Source organism: Perca fluviatilis, chromosome 20, assembly GCF_010015445.1.
Source record: "Perca fluviatilis chromosome 20, GENO_Pfluv_1.0, whole genome shotgun sequence".
In the NCBI taxonomy this organism is placed as follows: domain Eukaryota; kingdom Metazoa; phylum Chordata; class Actinopteri; order Perciformes; family Percidae; genus Perca; species Perca fluviatilis.
This window is the reverse complement of record NC_053131.1, coordinates 4,899,318-4,919,115: the sequence shown is the minus strand read 5'-3', so window position 1 is coordinate 4,919,115 and position 19,798 is coordinate 4,899,318. Positions and strand designations below refer to the sequence as shown.

Sequence of the window (19,798 nt, the reverse complement as noted above, 5' to 3'; positions counted from 1 at the left end):
CAGACGTGTGAGAGAGAGCAGAGAGAGACAGCGGCGGTACTCTATAATGTTTTTACAGATAGCTTTTTTCCAATTGCATCTCTTCTAGAGACAACTTCCCTCTTGCTGTATCAAAATCTCACCTCGCTTTCCTCAGAGATGGTCCCAATAATGTGCTTAAAGTCAAATTCCGTTTGTGCATGATTACAAGATAGAACTATGTTTTAATACTGTATCCTACATTGTGGATAATTAAGCTATATATCATATGCTGAAGTATATTTCTGGAGTGTTAAAGATTAAAGAAACAATAACAACAAGAACCGTACAGAACCGAAAACCATGACCCTTAAACCGTGATACGAACCGAACTGTGGGTTCTGTACCAACCCTAGTGCCACATGTATGCTGACCATTAAAACATGATTTACAAAATCATGCTAACAATTATTATTTTATTAGCTTAGTATTCTATGTACTATGTATGCAAAAAGACTTTAGGCCACCCTACACATTATTGTAGAGACAGTTTAATATGCAAGTTAATTTTTTACAATATATGTAGAAGGGGTCCCTGCTCCATTTCTCACAGTTAAGCGGTCCTTGACCTATAAAACCTTGAAGACCCTGTTGTATTTGGTGCGACAGTGGCAAGGAAAAACTTCCTTTAAACAGGCAGAAACCTCTGACAGACCCTGACTCTTGGTCGGCTTACATCTGCCGCTGCCAGTTGGGACACAGAGACACTGATACAGATATACAGATATTTGCAGATAGATACAGCACTGTGCCTAGACCTGCTGCCTCAAAGTGAGAGAAGGTGCTCTTATAGGTGGCGCCTTAACTACGCCCTTTTACAGGAACCAGAAAATATAGAATAGCTTAGGTCTGAGCTAAAAGATTACTTGGCGATCAGTTGGTCCTCCTTGTCATCTTCAGGGGTGGCATTGGAGGCCTTGAAGGCTGTGATCAGGGGGCGCATTATACAACATAATTCATTTCGTGAGAGCAATAGTGCTAAAGCACTATTAGAATTAAAAAGAAAAATCAAACACGCTGAGATTAAGCAAAGAATGTCACAGGATGGCCTGAGAAACCTCACTCAATTAAAATACCAATATAATAATATTCTATCTCAGAAGGTTAGGGCAAGACAAAATTATTTTGAACCAGGACTAAGCAGGATACATAAAACAGAGGGAATTAGCTTCCACTATTTCTGTAGTTAGATCCAATTCTGGAGATGTTTTTACAGCAACTGTAGCTATCAAGATTTTTAAAGAATGTTACACTGATCTCAATAGGTCATTATCTACCTCTACTGATGAACGAAAGTATTACTTCATAGAGCTACTAGGGCTTCCCAATCTGACAGAAGAGCAATGAGAACTCATTGATGCAGATTTGACTATAGAGGAAATTAAACAGTGATAACTTTGGTTCCTAAGATAGGTAAAGACCTAGGAGACTGTAAGAATTACCGCCCAATGTCCCTAATGCAGTTAGATGTTAAGAGTACTTATTGTTTTTTTCAAATAGATTAAATAAGGTATTACTTCTCTAATTCATCCTGATCAGGTGGGGTTTATTTGAGGGCATAGCAGATAATATCAGGCATCTCATTAATATTGCATGGTCTGTAGCTGATAGAAAACCCACAATAGCTGCTATTTCCCTCGATGCGGAAAAGGCATTTGTTAAGGTTAAATATAGGGCTATGTGTTAAAAAAATTTTAAAATGTATGGCAGCATTTTTTATAAAGTGGAATAAGGTGCTGTATAAGCACCCAGAGCCTGCAGGGCAAACTAACTGGTTAATTTCAGAATATTTTGCTCTTGCAAAGGGAACAAGACAGGGTTCATCTCTTTCTCCTTAGTTGTTTTGTTTAGCTATAGAGCCTTTGGCCTTTATATTGAAGTAACCTAAACCTTGGCCTTATTGTCTGTTTCTGCACTTTTAAACAAGCCCCACTCCATTCCGCCTCATCAATATCTTAGTGTATATCAATTTTCCAAGCATTTAGTTTATCCATTGTTGATTTCGTGCAGTGTGCCACCAACATATTGTAGTATTTAGATACATGGCCCTTCTCTCCCAAATTCTAAAGAGTTATTTATTCAAGTATTGATAGACACATTATCTGTTTAAATTTGGATGACAAATAACTTCTTAATTGTAAATATTTAAAGAAATGTTTTTTCGGGACCTGGTATCTCTGACATAATTGATGTAAGGAAAACAAAACCCCATCTACATAGAGGTCCATCACTTTCTGGATACCCTTTATATGCCATATTCTAAATCCTCCATCTTTCTTACCGGGTGCAAACTGTTTGTTACCCCAAATAGGAGTAAATTGAGACAACGCAGGTATACCACCGACATGCTTGTGTGTAGCATGCCAAAATAAAATTGTATTTTTAAGAAAAGGAAAGTGTGACTTCCTCTAGGAGTGAAAAGGAGTTCCTAATATCTGAAGAATAAAGATACAAATTCAATGATAAATCTGGGACAGACCCTTGCTCAATGCTCAGCGAAGTTGAAGGCCTCCCCTCTCATAGGGTAAGTATAATAGTTTGAGGCTGTGTCTAGCCTTTTTATTCTTCCAGATGAATTGAGCAAATAACTTGTTAATTCTGTCATAAAACAGTCGGTAGTTGCAGTGCGAGTGTTTGAAAATAATTAGGGCTGTCAGCATTAATGCGTTAATCGCAATGTGATTAACACGTTGATTTTTTTTAATCGCATGCCGCCATTTATTAATTTATTTTACACTTCACTCTGCTTTGCGTCGTGCCTAACAGGACACTATTTTGACCCTTTTCCGCACCTTTACTTATCATCAAGCTGCCATACTTCCTCGTAACAACTCCTGCTGCTGCAGGCATGAGAAAGCAGCAACACAATTCTGAATGCCGCTTTTGGACTGGCGCTGACTCCCGGACGGCTCGTAGACAAGTCGAAAGCCATATCCACATTGCGTAAAGCCAAATTAAAATATCACGAAGCACGTCAAGCTTGAGCTACCACCTACAAGCTAAGCATAGTACAGTTAACGTGACTCAGGTTAATGCTAGTGGGCTCAGGCAAAGCACTATTTTGGTGCTACTCGCCGACCTGTTGATGAAACTAAATCCCAAAAAATTACTACAGCTCTTGCGAAATGGGTGGCAACTAACTGCAGACCTGTCAGCATTGTAAAAGACCATGCACACACAGCCTGTACTGCACGGAGAAAGCAGCCCAACTGGAACTGATGCAAAGTGCAAACACTGTCTCATTAACCGGTGGTCACTGGACGTCAGTGAGTAATCAAAATTATTTAGAAGTTACTGCACATATTGACTCTGGTAAGTAGGGTTGGGTACCGAACGAGCAGTAACGAGACCGAATAAGAATGGAAATTTCGGTGCCTCATTTTGGTGCCTGACTTTACACTACACCTGACAGCAGGTAACGTTAGCCGACCTTTAGCTAGCAGCAGGATTAAACACGGTTAAAATGCTGACAGCTAACGTTAAACAGTGTAAAGTGTGACTGTATTTCACTTGGACGTAACCGTCTTGCTCTGCAGCGCAGCAGCTGCCATTGTCGGAATTAAACACACAAAACAGGTAGCCTCGTGGTGGTTGTTTTTTTCGTTCAACAGCAATTTACTGGTGAAATAAGTTATTGTTATAAGTTATAGTTATTACATTATTATTAAATCTTTAATTTTTACCATGGCCTTAGCAATAAACAAGTCGCCGACTGATGCTTTAGCACCGGTATCGGAAAAAACCAAAACAATACCCAACCCTTGATAGGAATTTTTAGTTTTTTAGTTAGGTACTTGGAGGAATTGTGCAATAATGACAGATTCACAAATTTGTCTTTTGTTTACAGTAAATACATAATAAACAAATACAAATCTTAAAGTCAAGTTCATAAAGTAACTTTCCTTGCATTCATTTGATTCCCAATCAAGATACACTGGTAAGAATTGCTATCCATTGTTAATATGTACTTAAAAACTGTTCTGAAATGCAAAATAATAGAATTTTAATCATGTGATAAACATACGATTAATCACGATTAACTATAGAAATTCAGCAATTAATCGTTAAAAAACATTAATGGTTTGACAGCCCTTTTTATATATTTATTCGACCGATCGTAGAGGTTGGACCAGCGAATGTTTCGCTTACTCTGTCTATCTGGGGCTTATAATTTGCTGACATTACGTCACTGCGTTTGGGAGTAATCTTTACACCCAAGTATTTAAAACCTTCGGTAATCGTCACAAATGGAGATTTACAATGGGGCTAAGTCTTTCGTCCTTATTAAGAAACATTAAAACTGATTTAAGATTGTTAATTTTATATCCGGAGAACTCACCAAAATTATTGATTAATGTCATCATTCACACGTCATGAATGTAAAATTAAACACAATTTCAGAAGGATCATATGTAAGCCGCGTGAAATGGGGAACCCCAAATAAGCTACTAAAAGCTTTTCGGAGGGGGAATACTATATTTACTATATTCTTTGTCAAGAAAAATATAATATCATCTGCAAATAAAGAGATACGATGATCTATCATCCCCCACCCCAATTGTAATGCCTGACAGTTCTGTATTTACTCTCACGGCCATGGCTAGGGGTTCAATTGCTAGTATGAATGACATTGGGGACAAGGGGCACCCCGGTTGGGTGGATCTTTGTAAACTAAATGGTCGCGAAATGTTACCATTAGTTAAAATCTCAGCATTCGGGTTTGTATGTAATAATCTTATCCATTGAAGAAAAGTTTTGCCTAGTCCGAACCTTAGGAGTGCATCAAAGAGATAACCCCATTCTATCCTATCAAATGATTGACATGCATCCAATGATAAGATTTCTGTATCTTTTGCGTTTAACGTTCATGTAGTATATTTAAGACTCTTCTGATGTTGTGATACCCTTGTTGTTGTCGTCAGCAATTAACCAAGGGAGATGTCGGTGTAGTCTTCTAGAAAGCGCCTTACAGAGTGTTTTAGTGTTGCATCCCATTAAGCTAATGGGTCTGTAGGAAGAACATTCAGTAGGAGGCAGGGACGGACTGGGGCTAAAAAACAGCCCTGGACTTTCTCCCAAATAGGCCCATCACTAGCCAGAATGTCCTGATACTATCAGACAAGGTACAGCAAGTAACATCTCAAAACCAATTATGATAATTGGGGTTGTGTTTATTAATGAAGCCTCAGCCTTCAAATAAAAACAAAAAATGTACAATGCCATTACATCTGCATTGAAAATAAAATAATTATAAAACATCTAATCTAAAAACATGTTTTTAGGCTTTTGCTGGTAAGAAATTGTCCCAGGCTGTGACTATCGGACTTGGGCCGTTTGAAATATTGTGATGTAGAGCATCCTGGGACATCCTGGCACATTTGTGCTGCAACTATCTTCAACCTTCAATAAACAAATGATTTTAAAGATAGGTTATTAGCTATTATTGATGATGTAATAGTGTATGTTTAGCTTTTTGTTAAATAATTAGCATTGAATAACCTATTTAATATTTTGTCAATGTCATATTACACTTTTGATTCATATTTAGGCTGTGAAATGATGAAAATGACCAATTTTGTCTGTGAAGCTTTCACAAACAACCACCAGGTCTTTGCCAATTCCACAATAGTAAACGCGAATATGAAAGACAAGGAAAAACTGCACTCTGATGGAAGACAGACAGAAAGTGAAAGCTAGGATTTTTTGGTTAAACTTTTGGTTAAATTTGGTGAATTATTTAGCCCCCTTCCCTGTTTGTTAACACGTTTATAGTAGTACCAATGTATGCCTGATGTTTTCCCGTTTAATTCAATACCATAGTCTTCATCCTAGCAGCAAAAGTGAGCTCACTACAACCTCTCATATACAACGAAGTGAAATCGCGTTCAACCCGCGATTAATTTCTAACGCGTTTAATGTTTCAAATTGTTTCAAAAACAGAAATTATTAAACACCTTAAGTTTGACAGCACTAAATGGCACGTTCATTTTCATAATCATGATGCACACGCATGTTGATAGCTGACGCTAAGACGCAATTCGCTAAGATAGGGATAAAGTCAGCCTATTATAAAGCCTCTTGCTCTGTGAGCTTTTTGCATTTTGCTGCATCAATCTCGAGAGACTTGGCCCTTTTTGAATCCACCTTTCTCCTTACGTTTTCTACTAGCCATTGTCACGTCTAACGATGTAGGCCTACTCTTCTTCCTCAGTTTTTTTTTTTTTATACACATAGCATATAAGTGATCCTATTAGCGCCCCCTACTGTCGGCTGTTAATATCGCTTTATTAGAGTTTTTTTGTGCCATCGGTTGGATGGCCGTTCTGGACTTTTCCCGAACGCACAGATTGTCAGTCCATCCCTGGTAGGAGGCTTATTTGGCTTCAATATTAGGGTTATTGTAGCTAATCTTAATGAATCTGGAAGTTCTCTCTCAATAAACAATTCCTTGTACATATCAAGAAGCAGTCTTGCAAGTTTTTTTTTTTATGTTTTATAAAACTTAAACTTACATAATCGGTAGCCCATCCGATCCAGGAGCTTACCCGCTACTTATATCCCCTATAGCCTCGAAAAGGTGTTCTATTGTTAATGCACAGTCTAGAAATTTTAACTTTTTTTAAAATGTATTCTGTTCTTTACTGTTTTCTGTATATTCTGATGTGTATAGCAATTTATTAAAGTCTCAAAGTGTTGTTTATCTCTAATGGTTCCATTTTCAAGCTGCTGGACAGAGACTTTATACTGCTAATTGTTCTTTCAGCTTGCATTTTCTTTATCCTCCAGGCCAGTGATTTTCCTACTTTTTCCCCTTCATCATAGTATGTTTGTTTAGTCCACATTAGACTTTTAGCCACCTTATCTGTGGTTAATTTATCGTAGTTAGCTGTCATAGCGCATAGATCACATATTTTTTTCAGGGTCAATATTTAAGTTTGGTCTCAGCTTTTTTAATTTTGTTTTCTAATGTTATCATGTTCTTGGTTCAGTCGTTTGGTTTTTGAACTTGTGTAGCTGATAATTTCTCCTCTTGTATAGGCTTTAAATGCTTCCCATCTAATGCTAGCTGTAGTTTTGTCTGTATTTAGTTCGAAATATTTATCAATGCAGCTCCCCACAAATTTGACAAAGCCAGGGTCCTGTAGTAAAAATACTTGCAACCTCCATCTAAAGCAACGTTCAACCCCATCCAAATGTAACTCCATAGACACTGCAGCATGATCATTGATTACTATGCTATTGTACCAGCATTTTCTGACATTAGACATTAGTTCCAGTATTTCACTGCCTTTTTGAGATTGTTGTGGCCCAAAATGCCTGATTTTGCGGGAGCTTTTGTAAAAAATTGCGATAAAAAATAAAATGGAAACTTTTTTCGGGGAGAATACAACTACTCTGGGTTGAGTTTTCCTAGTAACCTTACCAAAAAGTCTCAGGATGCTACAAATGTTGGTATAATATGAAAATGGCTGGTGGATTTAAGACAAAAATAATAATTTATTGAATTAATCAAATTTGAACATATGTGTCAGTGGCTTGTTGATCTTTACATTGTTAGTTAATTTCCTAACCTGGCCTGGGACACACATTCATACAATTTGATAAAGTACTTATTGGACTTTAACTTATCATTGCACTTACAATAACGGGAGTAACTGTCCTCAATTTAGGTCATTGTGTCGTCTCATCTCTGGTTTTTCCTGCATCCACCGTGTGTTTGTGTGTGTGCGCGTCAATAGCGGGGGGAACTGAGCAGCAGCCCCGCCCCCAGCCGCTGCAGACAGCCGACTGGATTGAAACAGCAGCCGCTGACTTTAGAGTGAAAAAATGTTACAGCGTACATTGATGTTAAAATGTATGCAGGTTGGCAGTCTTTCGCTGTAAGTTTTGTTAGTAAATGTGAGATGTTCGAGTGTTTTCTTCGTATCGGAAAAAAGCTCTCTCTCACTCCCGCTTGGTATCTGTGGTTAATTTATCGTAGTTAGCTGTCATAGCGCATAGATCACATATTTTTTTCAGGGTCAATATTTAAGTTTGGTCTCAGCTTTTTAAATTTTTTGATAAAGTTAAAAAGTGTTTGTTGGCCTTCAGTCCCTTCTCTTATACCATAGAGCCAAAGGTTGTTCTCAAGGTCATCGGTCTTAGACTCGAGGTAAGTGATATGCTTGATGGCCGAGTCTAATGCAGTTTCTCCTTTTTCAAGTGTATCCTCTGTCTCGTGGATGCGAAGTTCAGCTTCCTGGATAGATGGAGGAGACATCATTTTAACTCTGTCACTTTACTTTCCAACGCAGCAATTGAGGTCTCCATGCCAGTCAAACGATTATCGATACCGTACAACTTTTTTCCGAAGTCAGACTGGAGAGACCTCAACTCACTCAGGACTTCGGCTAAGCTAGCCATGTTAGCTTATGTGTTGCTCGATGGACTTGGCGGAGTAACGTTAGTTTTAGTACTGGCCTTGCGTCCTCGAGTAAAAATGTCACACTGTTTGGTTGCAAGAGGTTTTGCCATATCAGCGTCAAGGTTCGGTCGAAATTTTGCACTATATATTAGGGGATTTTAGGTTAAATTGTGTACGGTTGCTCGGAGCCTCCTCACTAAGCTACCATCCTGGTCTTGGCCATGTGACCCCCCCTCCCACCCTCCCCCGACCTATCCATCCATCCATCTTTGTCCGCTTATCCGGTGTCGGGTCGCGGGGGGAGCAGCTCCAGCAGGGGACCCCAAACTTCCCTTTCCCGAGCCACGTTAACCAGCTCCGACTGGGGGACTCCGAGGCGTTCCCAGGCCAGGTTGGAGATATAATCCCTCCACCTAGTCCTGGGACTTCCCCGAGGCCACCTCCCAGCTGGACGTGCCTGGAACACCTCCCTAGGGAGGCGCCCAGGGGGCATCCTTACCAGATGCCCGAACCACCTCAACTGGCTACTTTCGACGCGAAGGAGCAGCGGCTCTACTCCGAGCTCCTCACGGATAACTGAGCTTCTCACCCTATCTCTAAGGGAGATGCCAGCCACCCTCCTGAGGAAACCCATTTTGGCCGCTTGTACCCTGGATCTCGTTCTTTCGGTTATGACCCAGCCTTCATGACCATAGGTGAGGGTAGGAACGAAAACTGACCGGTAGATCGAGAGCTTTGCCTTCTGGCTCAGCTCTCTTTTCGTCACAACGGTTCGATAAATTTAATGTAATACCGCACCCGCTGCGCCGATTCTCCGACCAATGTCCCGCTCCATTGTCCCCTCCCCCAACCTAGTTAAAGTTAATTTGGTTCCATTATTTAATCAAATTTCGGTAATACTTTACTTGAAGGTATCGACATAATCGTGACATGACACTGTCATAACTATGACATGATACTGTCATGAACGTGTCATAAACGTTTATGACTTCTGTCATTAAGTGTCATTCGGCTTTTGTCATGACAAGTTGACATTGTTTGGGTTGTCTTGATTATGACAAGTTGACATTAATCAAAGTGACATTACCAGAAGTTGTCTTGGTCATGACAGCTTGACATAATGTCATCCTGTTTAATGTCAAGTTGTCTTAATAAGGACACACTTTTTGGCTAAGGGTTTGGGAATGGGATCTCAGTATTACATTGGATGATGAGGAGTGGAACTGAATCTGTAGGAATATTAAAACTATGTCACGCGATGTGAGGGTGCACCTCATTCAGTTCAAGATTATGCATCGCTTCTATTGGGCTCCCTCCAGATTGTTTTAGAATTGTTGGAAATGTAAGACCGAGGACGGCCAATTACTTCGTGTCCTATGGTCCTGTGATAAGGTCCAGGAATGTGTTCATGTTGCGAGTTGTATGTTTTGTATGTTGTTTAAAAAATTGTATATATATATATATATATATGTGTGTGTATATATATATATGTGTGTGTATATATATATATATGTGTGTGTATATATATATATATGTGTGTGTATATATATATATATATATATATGTGTGTATATATATATGTATATATATATATATATATATATATATATATGTGTGTATGTGTTGATAAAAAATATAATTTATTGGCCAGCAGAGAAGGCCTTGCTGGCCCTGATAGCCTACTTCTTGGATTGACTTAAAATAGACACACATTTTTTGTTTTGGATTAAGAGCTATATAAAGTATGTTTTACTAATAAAGTAGGATAGGAATTCATGGTTGAACCCAAAAATCTAATTTGGATGCATTCTTGTTTGGTAAACCACATTAACGGTTCTACCAATTATGTGTTAAGCTTTTACCATTACTGTTCCATATGGTCAGACATGAGTACAAAGCTCTAATGGTGTCATGATAGGTTTTATAAAAAGGCTTCATACTGCATCTTCAAGCACCAAGGCTCATCTGGTAATCTCTGGCGACTTCTTTCTGTCATTGCTTTGTCGTCATTGCCCAGATGACACTCATGTCAAATGGTCCAGTGGGAATATGAGTGTGTGTGTGTGTGTGTGTGCACCTTGTTTTTTTATGGTGTGTAGTTGATGTTACAGAGGTTAAAGGGAGCTAATTTCACGGCTTTTCATTTGTACTGGTCTCAGGAGATGAGCTCTCTATAAGCATTATCACTTCCAGCTGGATCTAATGGGACAGACGGGATGGGGCCACATACCGCACGCACGCACGCACACACGCACACACGCACACACGCACACACACACACACACACACACACACACACACCATCCAGGGCCTTTAATCAGAACAGTCTGTCATTTGATTATGTACCTCTGTTCTTAATACACATTTTTAGATATGTGTTATATATGTTGTATTGTTAGTATTGTAGTAATACTTTTGTTCAACTTTGAATCATTTTGACTTATACAACATGAATATTTTACTCCCGTTTTCAAGTTTTCTGTCTCTTCTTTTTTATCTTAATTTCAATAACAGTGTGTGACCCAGTAGACCAAGACATTGAGGAGATTGTATGGAAAGGAAATTTAGAAAAGGGACAAACACAAACTAACACTAACTCTTGTCACAAAGTTGGAAAATAACTATATATATATATATATACTAAAATATCTTTGTATGCTGTAAGCATTAACTGAGTAGTCGGTAAAGAAAAGGGTAGCACTTTACATACCTATACATTTACAGCTCGGTAATAGCATGGTAATATTGGGGTAATTGTTTGATAATAAAGAGTTGATAATAAAGAGTTAATATCTGGCTAATATTAGACTGAAATGTATGTAACAGAGGCCAATAAGAGGCTAAAACATAGGGTAATAATGGGGAAACACATTTAAAAATGGCAATGAGGCAAAACTATTAAGTAATGATAAAGTCATATTTTGTTAACAGTATGACAACCTAAAAGGTTTTATTGCAATATTTGCATTGAAATAGTTTTATGGTGATATTAATGAGGTAATTATAACGATGAGGTAATAGCTGTTTTCACAATATATTAGGCTACTTGCATTGAGGATGTTAACGTTAAGCTTTTAGCACTTTCATGGACTTTTGGTCTTTTAGTTCTCAGTATTCCTGGTTGCTTACCTCCTCACTGGTGTCATTCCTGGAGAAACTGAAGTATACTTCAAAGTATGGTTACCTCCTCGTTTATCTCCAAGATCAAGGGTGAGTTAGCCTCCATTGATCACCATTTATTATCTTTATGATTAATAAATCGTTTATAAAGCATAAAGTAACACATCAAAAATACAAAACCTGCCACATATTGGAGCACAAGTAGTGTAAGATCAAATTGCAGGTTGATTATAATATCTATAAGGACATGCACTACAAATATAATAAAGAAATGAAAATGTCCAGACAGGATTACTTTTCTTAATTGATTATCACAAATTTAAATAATTCTAAGTTTCTGTTTAGCACAATTGATAAACTGGTTAATCCTCTTAGACCAATACCTTCAATACCAATACCAGACCATATTTCAGAGAAATTTAATGAATTTGTTTCATTCTTTAAATACAAAATTTCCAACATTAGGAATATTATTATTGCTTCCTCTGCTGGTGGGTGTGACTACTGTTCTTCCACTCGATGCCATTATTGCCTGCACTGTCTCCATCTCCCTGCCTATACAACATAGTGAACTACAAGGAGGTGTGCTCTTGACCTAATGCCTTAAAGGTCCCATGGACATGGTACTCTTTGGATGCTTTTATATAGACCTTAGTGGTCCCATTATACTATATCTGAAGTCTCTTTCCCGAAATTCAGCCTTGGTGCAGAATTACAGCCACTAGAGCCATTCCCACAATGAGCTTTCCTTAGTATGTGCCATTTCTGTGTCTGTAGCTATTGAGGAGGAGAGGGGGGGGGCAAAGTTGATGGTGGGGGTGTGGCCTTGACCAACTGCCACTTTGCTCATTTGAAAGCCATGATGTCTCTCTCTCATGGGTGGGCCAAATTCTCTGGGCAGGCAAAGCAGAGAAAGGGGAGGTAACGAGATCGGCCCATCTGAGCTTTCATTTTCTCAAAGGCAGAGCAGGATACCCAGGGCTCGGTTTACACCGATCGCCATTTCTAGCCACCAGGGGACCATAGGCAGGCTGGGGGAACGCATCTTAATGTTAAAAAACCTCATAAAGTGAAATTTTCATGCCATGGGACCTTTAAGTTGTTCAAGAATGTTTTCAGCTGTTTGGTAGATGATGTCCTAATATTGTTAATACCTCCCTACTCTCTGGAATTTCCCCACGTTTCAAACATGCTTTAGTTACACCACGGTTGAAAAAGAGTAACCCAGATCCATTTGTTTATGAGAACTATAGACCAATCTCAAACCTTTTATTCCTGAGAATTTATTTTTGAAAAGCTTGTTTACCAATTACCAATTACCATTACATATGTATCGGTCATATAACAATTTGTTCTACCCTGGTCAGAGTTGTCAATGACCTTTCAATTAGCTAAGACAACCATAAACTTTCTGTTCTCGTAATTCTCGACCTTGGTGACACAATGGACCATATAATTCTTCAGCGCCTTGAACACTGTTTATATATATATATCGTTTGTTTGCCAACTGCCTTAGCCCAGTAAATGACCGCATCCAGTGCATTACTGATATCAAGCATTGGATGGCCAAAAGCGTTTTATAGTTAAATGAGGACAAAACAGAGATTCTTTTAATAGGTCCCAAGGCTTTGAGTCACCATATTCATTCTTTGTTATCGTCCCTGTCGGTTAAACCATGTGAGCATGCCATAAACTTGGGTGTGATTATCTTAACTTCCAGAAGCACATATCTAATATCTAATATGCTTTTTTTTTCAGTTTCAGACTCGATTATTGTAATGCACTTTTTGCTGGACTGACAAAGAAGGTGATAAATAAACTACAGGTTATTCAAATGCTGCAGCTAGAATTTTAATTTTATGTATTTCTGTTTACTTTGTTGAGAATTGCTCTCTAAACCCTGTGTCTTTGTAAAGTAAGTAAGTAAAGTTTATTTCTAGAGCACATTTAAATACAGTTTAAGCTGACCAAAATGCTGTACAAAAAAGCACTAAGTTGCTGCATTAACCCTTGTTTTGTCCTTTGGGTCACCGGGACCCAAAGGACAAGACAAGGGTTAACTAAAACCAAAAGGTTTGAATACATCACTCCTTTTTTAACTTGTCTTTATTGGTCCATCACTGACAATGTATTGATCAATAGAATGTATTTCAAATAGAAAACATTACTGTTCATGACGTTTTGTATTCATAACTCGGATTTAGTGGGACACTTGAAAACATCCTCTAAAACATCTTAATTATTTTTGTGCTGTGATAAAAGAATTATAAAAAAAAACGAATAGGCCCTTATGGACTAATACATATGATAATAAACAGATCAAAAATAAAGCACACTATTTTTCCCATTCCAAATACTTGTGTACATAGCCTGCATTCTGTACAAGTTTAATAGAAAATGTTTACATCAGTTATGCTAAAACTCAGTAAAAAAAGTTAATGGACAATGTGTCTCTGATGTAGAATTTTTTATGTTAAGAACCATATCTGTCCAAAGAATTTACCAGTGTGTTTGTTGCTGCTGTTGACATTCCTCGTTATGCATATTCAGAAAATGCACTACAGGAAATCACTACTATTTTTGTGCTGTTTTTCTTGTGTAGCATAAAGAGACTACAACTGCATTTCATTGTGCAACACTGTGTTGTACAATGATATTGGATGAACCTTGAACCATATACAGTTTAAAGCAGTTAAAATTATAAATACTTAGAAAATTATTAAATTTTCACACACTTCCTGTGAATCCTGTTCACTGTCGCTGTCCGATTCTATGATATGAATGACCGGATTGCATTGTGGGATTTCGGCTCCGCTCCTACTGTAGTGTTCTGTCCATACTTCACCGGACCAAAAAATATTATTAAAATAAAGAAATTGACCATGATAACATGTTGTAAATAAACGTTGATTAATGTAGCGTTATAGTTTTAAAAATATCAATAAAGAATAAAGCAATTCAGGTGCCCTGGTAATAGAAACCAAAATAACAACATTAAGAGAAATAAATGTAAACCATGATCTCATGAATAAATGTTGATTAAAACAGCTGTTATAGAGCTAAAAATGCCAATAATGGCAAAGCAATACAGCTTCTCTTCTGCAGCCCGAATCTTGCTGTGAACACAAAAGATGCTTCCTATTGAAATACATTACTTTAAGAAACGTGCTGAATGTCACTAAAAAAAACGGGAAAATCGTGTCCAGGTACACAAATCAATAGATTCAATTATGTGATTATTTCACGAAGTGCCGTGAGACTGAGTTCTAATTTCATGACTGCAACATTTTAGATGTGCTGTATTAGAATAAGGGAATAAATTCTTTCCAGTCTTCCCAAGCTCTTAAAGTTGTAGTACACACAGATCTTTTCCCTCCAACTTTTCACTGTTCTTATAAGAACAACACACTATCTCCTGCTTTGAATCAGTGTGTGGTTGAAAGTCACATTAAGCTGGTTGTAGAAATGACCATTGCTGTTATTTTTATTAACAGGGCTGTCTCAGTGGACATATTGCAATAAAGCTTTCTGAACGATCCATCCTCAGGAGAAAAATGTTAAAATTGCATATCAGATATTTCATGTCAGAATGCCATGAAATCTGATTAGTGCACTATTTTAATGAACCCCGCAGTCTTTTCTGCTGTCCTTGAGACTTTGTATCCTGTTTCTGACTTTTTCTTTTTTTTTCTTTGTCCATCACCTGTAGGTGCATCTGAGGTCGGCGGAGCGTCTTCGAGACTTGTGCTGTGCCAACCGGGGTACTTTTATCAAGGTGGGCCAGCATCTTGGTGCTCTAGACTACTTGCTGCCTCAGGAGTACACATCCACACTGAAGGTGCTCCACAGCCACGCTCCTCAAAGCAGCATGGAGGAGGTCAAGCAGGTCATTAGAGAAGACCTCAGCAAGGAGGTAAGTTCCAATATACTCAGTCTCTAATATAATCAGGGCTGGACTGGCCATCTGGCATATCGGGCATTTTCCCGGTGGGCCGACGGACTTTTGGGCCGAACCGCCGATATAAATAGGCCTTTTTTTATTTTTTGGCCAGGCCGGCCCATAAAGAACTCACTGCAGCCCATTGGTTAATTTTCATTATTGGCACTGGCCTGACCCAATCAAATCCAGGATCACCCTTCCCCATTCTGGGCCGCAAATTTACGAATCCCACTATGGCCACGCCTCCCGGCCCTGAGACACGAGCTGTAATATTATGCTGGAAGTTTAACATTCACGTTAAAATGGACAAACGACCACCAAAGTGCAAGGGAGGGCAGAGAAATTACAGGAGAAAAAGATTAAAAATCTACAGGCGGATTCCTCAAATATTTCGGACATGTTTGGGGCTGTAGTAGCTTCTTCAACATCAGCATTACCTGAAGTAGAGGAAGGAGGAGGAGGAGAGGTGGCTGGCTATACAGAGAAGCAGAAACAGATCATGACAGGGAAGAAGCCGAGTGACCATGACAGGGCCATGGGAGCGAGTGAGGAAAAGATGGAAGAGAGAGTAGATGACGATGTGGTAAGGAGTAGGCAAATTAACAGGGACTTTCATGAAGGGAGGGAGGCTGTGTGTGTGTGTGTGTGTGTGTGTGTGTGTGTGTGTGTGTGTGTGTGTGTGTGTGTGTGTGTGTGTGTGTGTGTGTGTGTGTTCGTGCGTGCGCACACGTGCAACGTCATAACGATAACTGCTTAAGCTTACATTGAAAATGCTAGCGGTTAGCCTGTTGGGTATCTGAAAAGTCTGTGTGATCTATAAAATCAGTGTTGATATAAGCATCAGTGTTCCTTGAATGGCTTAATTAGCTTCTCTTGTATTGGTGCTCTTTTACAGGGCATATACTGTACTACTCTCAGCTTTATTGTAGCTTTTGGGAAGGGTTATAGTTATAGTTATGGTTATATTATTTAGCAGACACTTATGTCCAAAGTGACAAAATATGAATCTTACAATAGTTAAAAATAGTTAAAAATGAACAGTAAACAGTTTTTAAAGTTGCTAAGCCAATATTAAGCAAAATAGTAATAATATCAATAATGACAATACAATATCAATAATAAAAACTAATAAAAATACCATAAATATACAAATCATAACTCTAAGAATGAATGAATTATTTAAGTGTAAGACCAACAGATAAGTCTTGACACCCCTCTTGAAGGATCCAAAACGATCACATGAACGCTGAACTAGGCAACTCATATCATAGCATGCCTGCATATTTTGAGAGGACTATCTGCAGGGAATGTGTCTGACCAATCACGGTGGGTGTGGGCCGCCTGGGCCAAAAATGCCAGGGCCAATTTTTTGTCCCAGTCCAGCCCTGAATATAATGGTAACCGGTCGGATTCTGTTATTCAGGTGAGCACTAAACAGATTCTAGATATTCTTGGACTATAACATAAACTTAACATTACAGTGCTTATCTGTCTAAATTAATCTCTGCCTGCTTCGGGGGTTAACATAATGATTTATTGTTCTACAAGGTAGGCATGTCAGAGTAAGCATGCTACAGAAAACAAGAAAAGAGAGAAGGTGCTGCCCCCATCAATGCCTCTAGTGTCTCCTTTTTCCTCCCCGCCTTCAGTGGGTCTATTCCAGCTTCTTACATGATGTCGTATTGCTGATGTTGGTAATCCATCAATCTTCGTCCGCTTATCCGGTATCGGGTTGCTGGCGGAGCAGCTCCAGCAGGGGACCCCAAACTTCCCTTTCCCGAGCCACATTAACCAGCTCCGACTGGGGGATCCCGAGGCGTTCCCAGGCCAGGTTGGAGATATAATCCCTCCACCTAGTCCTGGGTCTTCCCCGAGGCCTCCTCCCAGCTGGACGTGCCTGGAACACCTCCCTAGGGAGGCGCCCAGGGGGCATCCTTACCAGATGCCCGAACCACCTCAACTGGCTCCTTTCAACGCAAAGGAGCAGCGGCTCTACTCCGAGCTCCTCACGGATGCTTCTCACCCTATCTCTAAGGGAGACGCCAGCCACCCTCCTGAGGAAACCCATTCCCCACCTGGAGGAGGCATTCCATCGGTTTCCTGCTGAGAACCATGGCCTCAGATTTAGAGGTGCTGATCCTCATCCCAGCCGCTTCGCACTCGGCTGCGAACCGATCCAGTGAGTGCTGAAGGTCACAGGCTGATGATGCCATCAGGACCACATCATCTGCAAAGAGCAGCGATGAGATCCCCAGCCCACCGAACTGCAAACCCTCCCCGCCCTGACTACACCTTGATATCCTGTCCATAAATATTACAAACAGGATTGGTGACAAAGCGCAGCCCTGGCGGATGCCAACCCTCACCTGAAACGAGTCCGACTTACTGCCGAGAACCCGGACACAGCTCTCACTTTGGTCGTACAGAGATTGGATGACCCTGAGAAGAGACCCTCTCAGCCCATTCTCCCGCAGCACCTCCCACAGTATCTCCCGGGGGACCCGGTCATATGCCTTTTCCAGATCCACAAAACACATGTAGACCGGTTGGGCATACTCCCAGGCTCCTTCCAGGATCCTTGCGAGAGTGAAGAGCTGGTCCGTTGTTCCACGACCAGGACGGAATCCGCATTGTTCGGCCGAACCCTCCTTTCCAGCACCTTGGAGTAGACTTTACCAGGGAGGCTGAGAAGTGTGATACCCCTGTAATTGGCAAACACCCTCTGGTCCCCCTTTTTAAAAAGGGGAACCACCACCCTGGTCTGCCACTCCTTTGGCACTGTCCCAGATTTCCACGCAGTGTTGAAGAGGCGTGTCAACCAGGACAGCCCCTCCACAGCCTTGAGCATTTCTGGACGGATCTCATCGATCCCAGGGGCTTTGCCACTGTGGAGTTGTTTGACTACATCAGTGACTTCCGCCTGGGAAATTGTCGGTAATAGATAAATATTAATCAGAGCGAGTGTGTATGAGATCGATGCTACAGTTTTAATGTTTAATGTGAGTACCAACTAAAAATGATGATGAAACACACTATAATACTAACTGCTCCATTTCACAGCGCAGCATTGTTTGTATTGACTGACTGAGTTAAAGATGAACTGTGACCTGCAAGTCCGCCGGAGCTGGCTGGAGATTGCAGCAAAACTGGAAATGCACGCTTAAATCCGTCCGTCATTAGGGCCTAAATATCAGTGAATGTGAAACTTAAACTTTTTGTGTTCTATGCACATTTTTGTGATTGTATTTGAGCATAAAATTGAGCACATACATTTTTCAGCATTTTTCCCGACAAATATTTACCTCAACTAAAACATTTTGCCGTAATGACTGTTGCCTTGTGTTATTACTATTCTTTTTTATCAGATCTTTTCTGATTTAAATACTAGTTTGTCTAAATTTGCTATATTACAAGTAGGGCTGAAACGATTCCTTGAGTAACTCGAATAATTTGATTACTAAAAATCCTCGATGCAATGTGTCCTGGCGACACAGGCCATGAAGACTGATTACAAAATGAAGAAAGAGCGTAAGGGGCTAAGAGAAGAGACAGGCTGGAGAAAACAACAGAAAGCGTCCAAAGTTTGGAATCAGTTTAAACATAATTAAAACGAAAACTCTGTACAGTGTGTCTACTGCAAAATCGAACTAACTTACCACAATAATAGCACCATGTCAATGCTTCAGCATCTCAACAGAAAACATTGAGTCTAACTTAATCATCCATTCCACGAAGCGGACCCGACAAAAGTAAATCACATGGTAGGGACGATGAAAACTACACCAAACACAACAACTACCAAAATTAAAGACAAGAAAATATGTAGTGGTGACCACAATTTGATCTAAAGAGCCGGAAAAACAGCTGATTGTTGCGCACCATTTATCTCTCTTCACGGAGAAACAGCTGATCAACGATCTACTAGCATAAGTGTAACAGAGCTGTGTGACATCGTAATCAAATATATAAATGAAAACAGGTTGAGTATAACTAATATTTACATATAGGCATATATACAGGTCAGTCTCAGGTTGAAACTTGTAGTTCTGAAAGTTAAGTTGCACAACTTAAGGTAATGTTTAGTTTGAGGTTATTGCATTTCAGAAAATGTTTTCTTTAAAAACAATGTAATATGGCACTTAAATGCACTTAATATATTTAGTTTTTTCAGAGATGATATTGTAAGCAGTCTAGGCAATACAAATGTTGCTTTTTCCGAAAATTAAACCAAACTATTGTATATTATTGCGCTTCAATAAAACAAAAGTATTTCTTATCCGATTACTTGATTAATCGATGGAATAATTGGTAAATAA

At 39.4% G+C, this 19,798-nt stretch overlaps 1 protein-coding gene across 6 annotated transcripts in view; it reads left to right on the top strand.

Moving 5' to 3' along the window:
• The window catches only part of adck1 (aarF domain containing kinase 1), a 205,789-nt gene that overhangs the window by 99,659 nt on the left and 86,332 nt on the right, over positions 1–19,798 (top strand). For all 6 annotated transcript variants that reach the window (XM_039785553.1, XM_039785552.1, XM_039785555.1 and 3 more), the window contains one exon: positions 15,252–15,455. In XM_039785553.1, the coding sequence (XP_039641487.1) occupies positions 15,252–15,455 (204 nt within the window). The remainder of the gene's footprint in view (positions 1–15,251; positions 15,456–19,798) is intronic.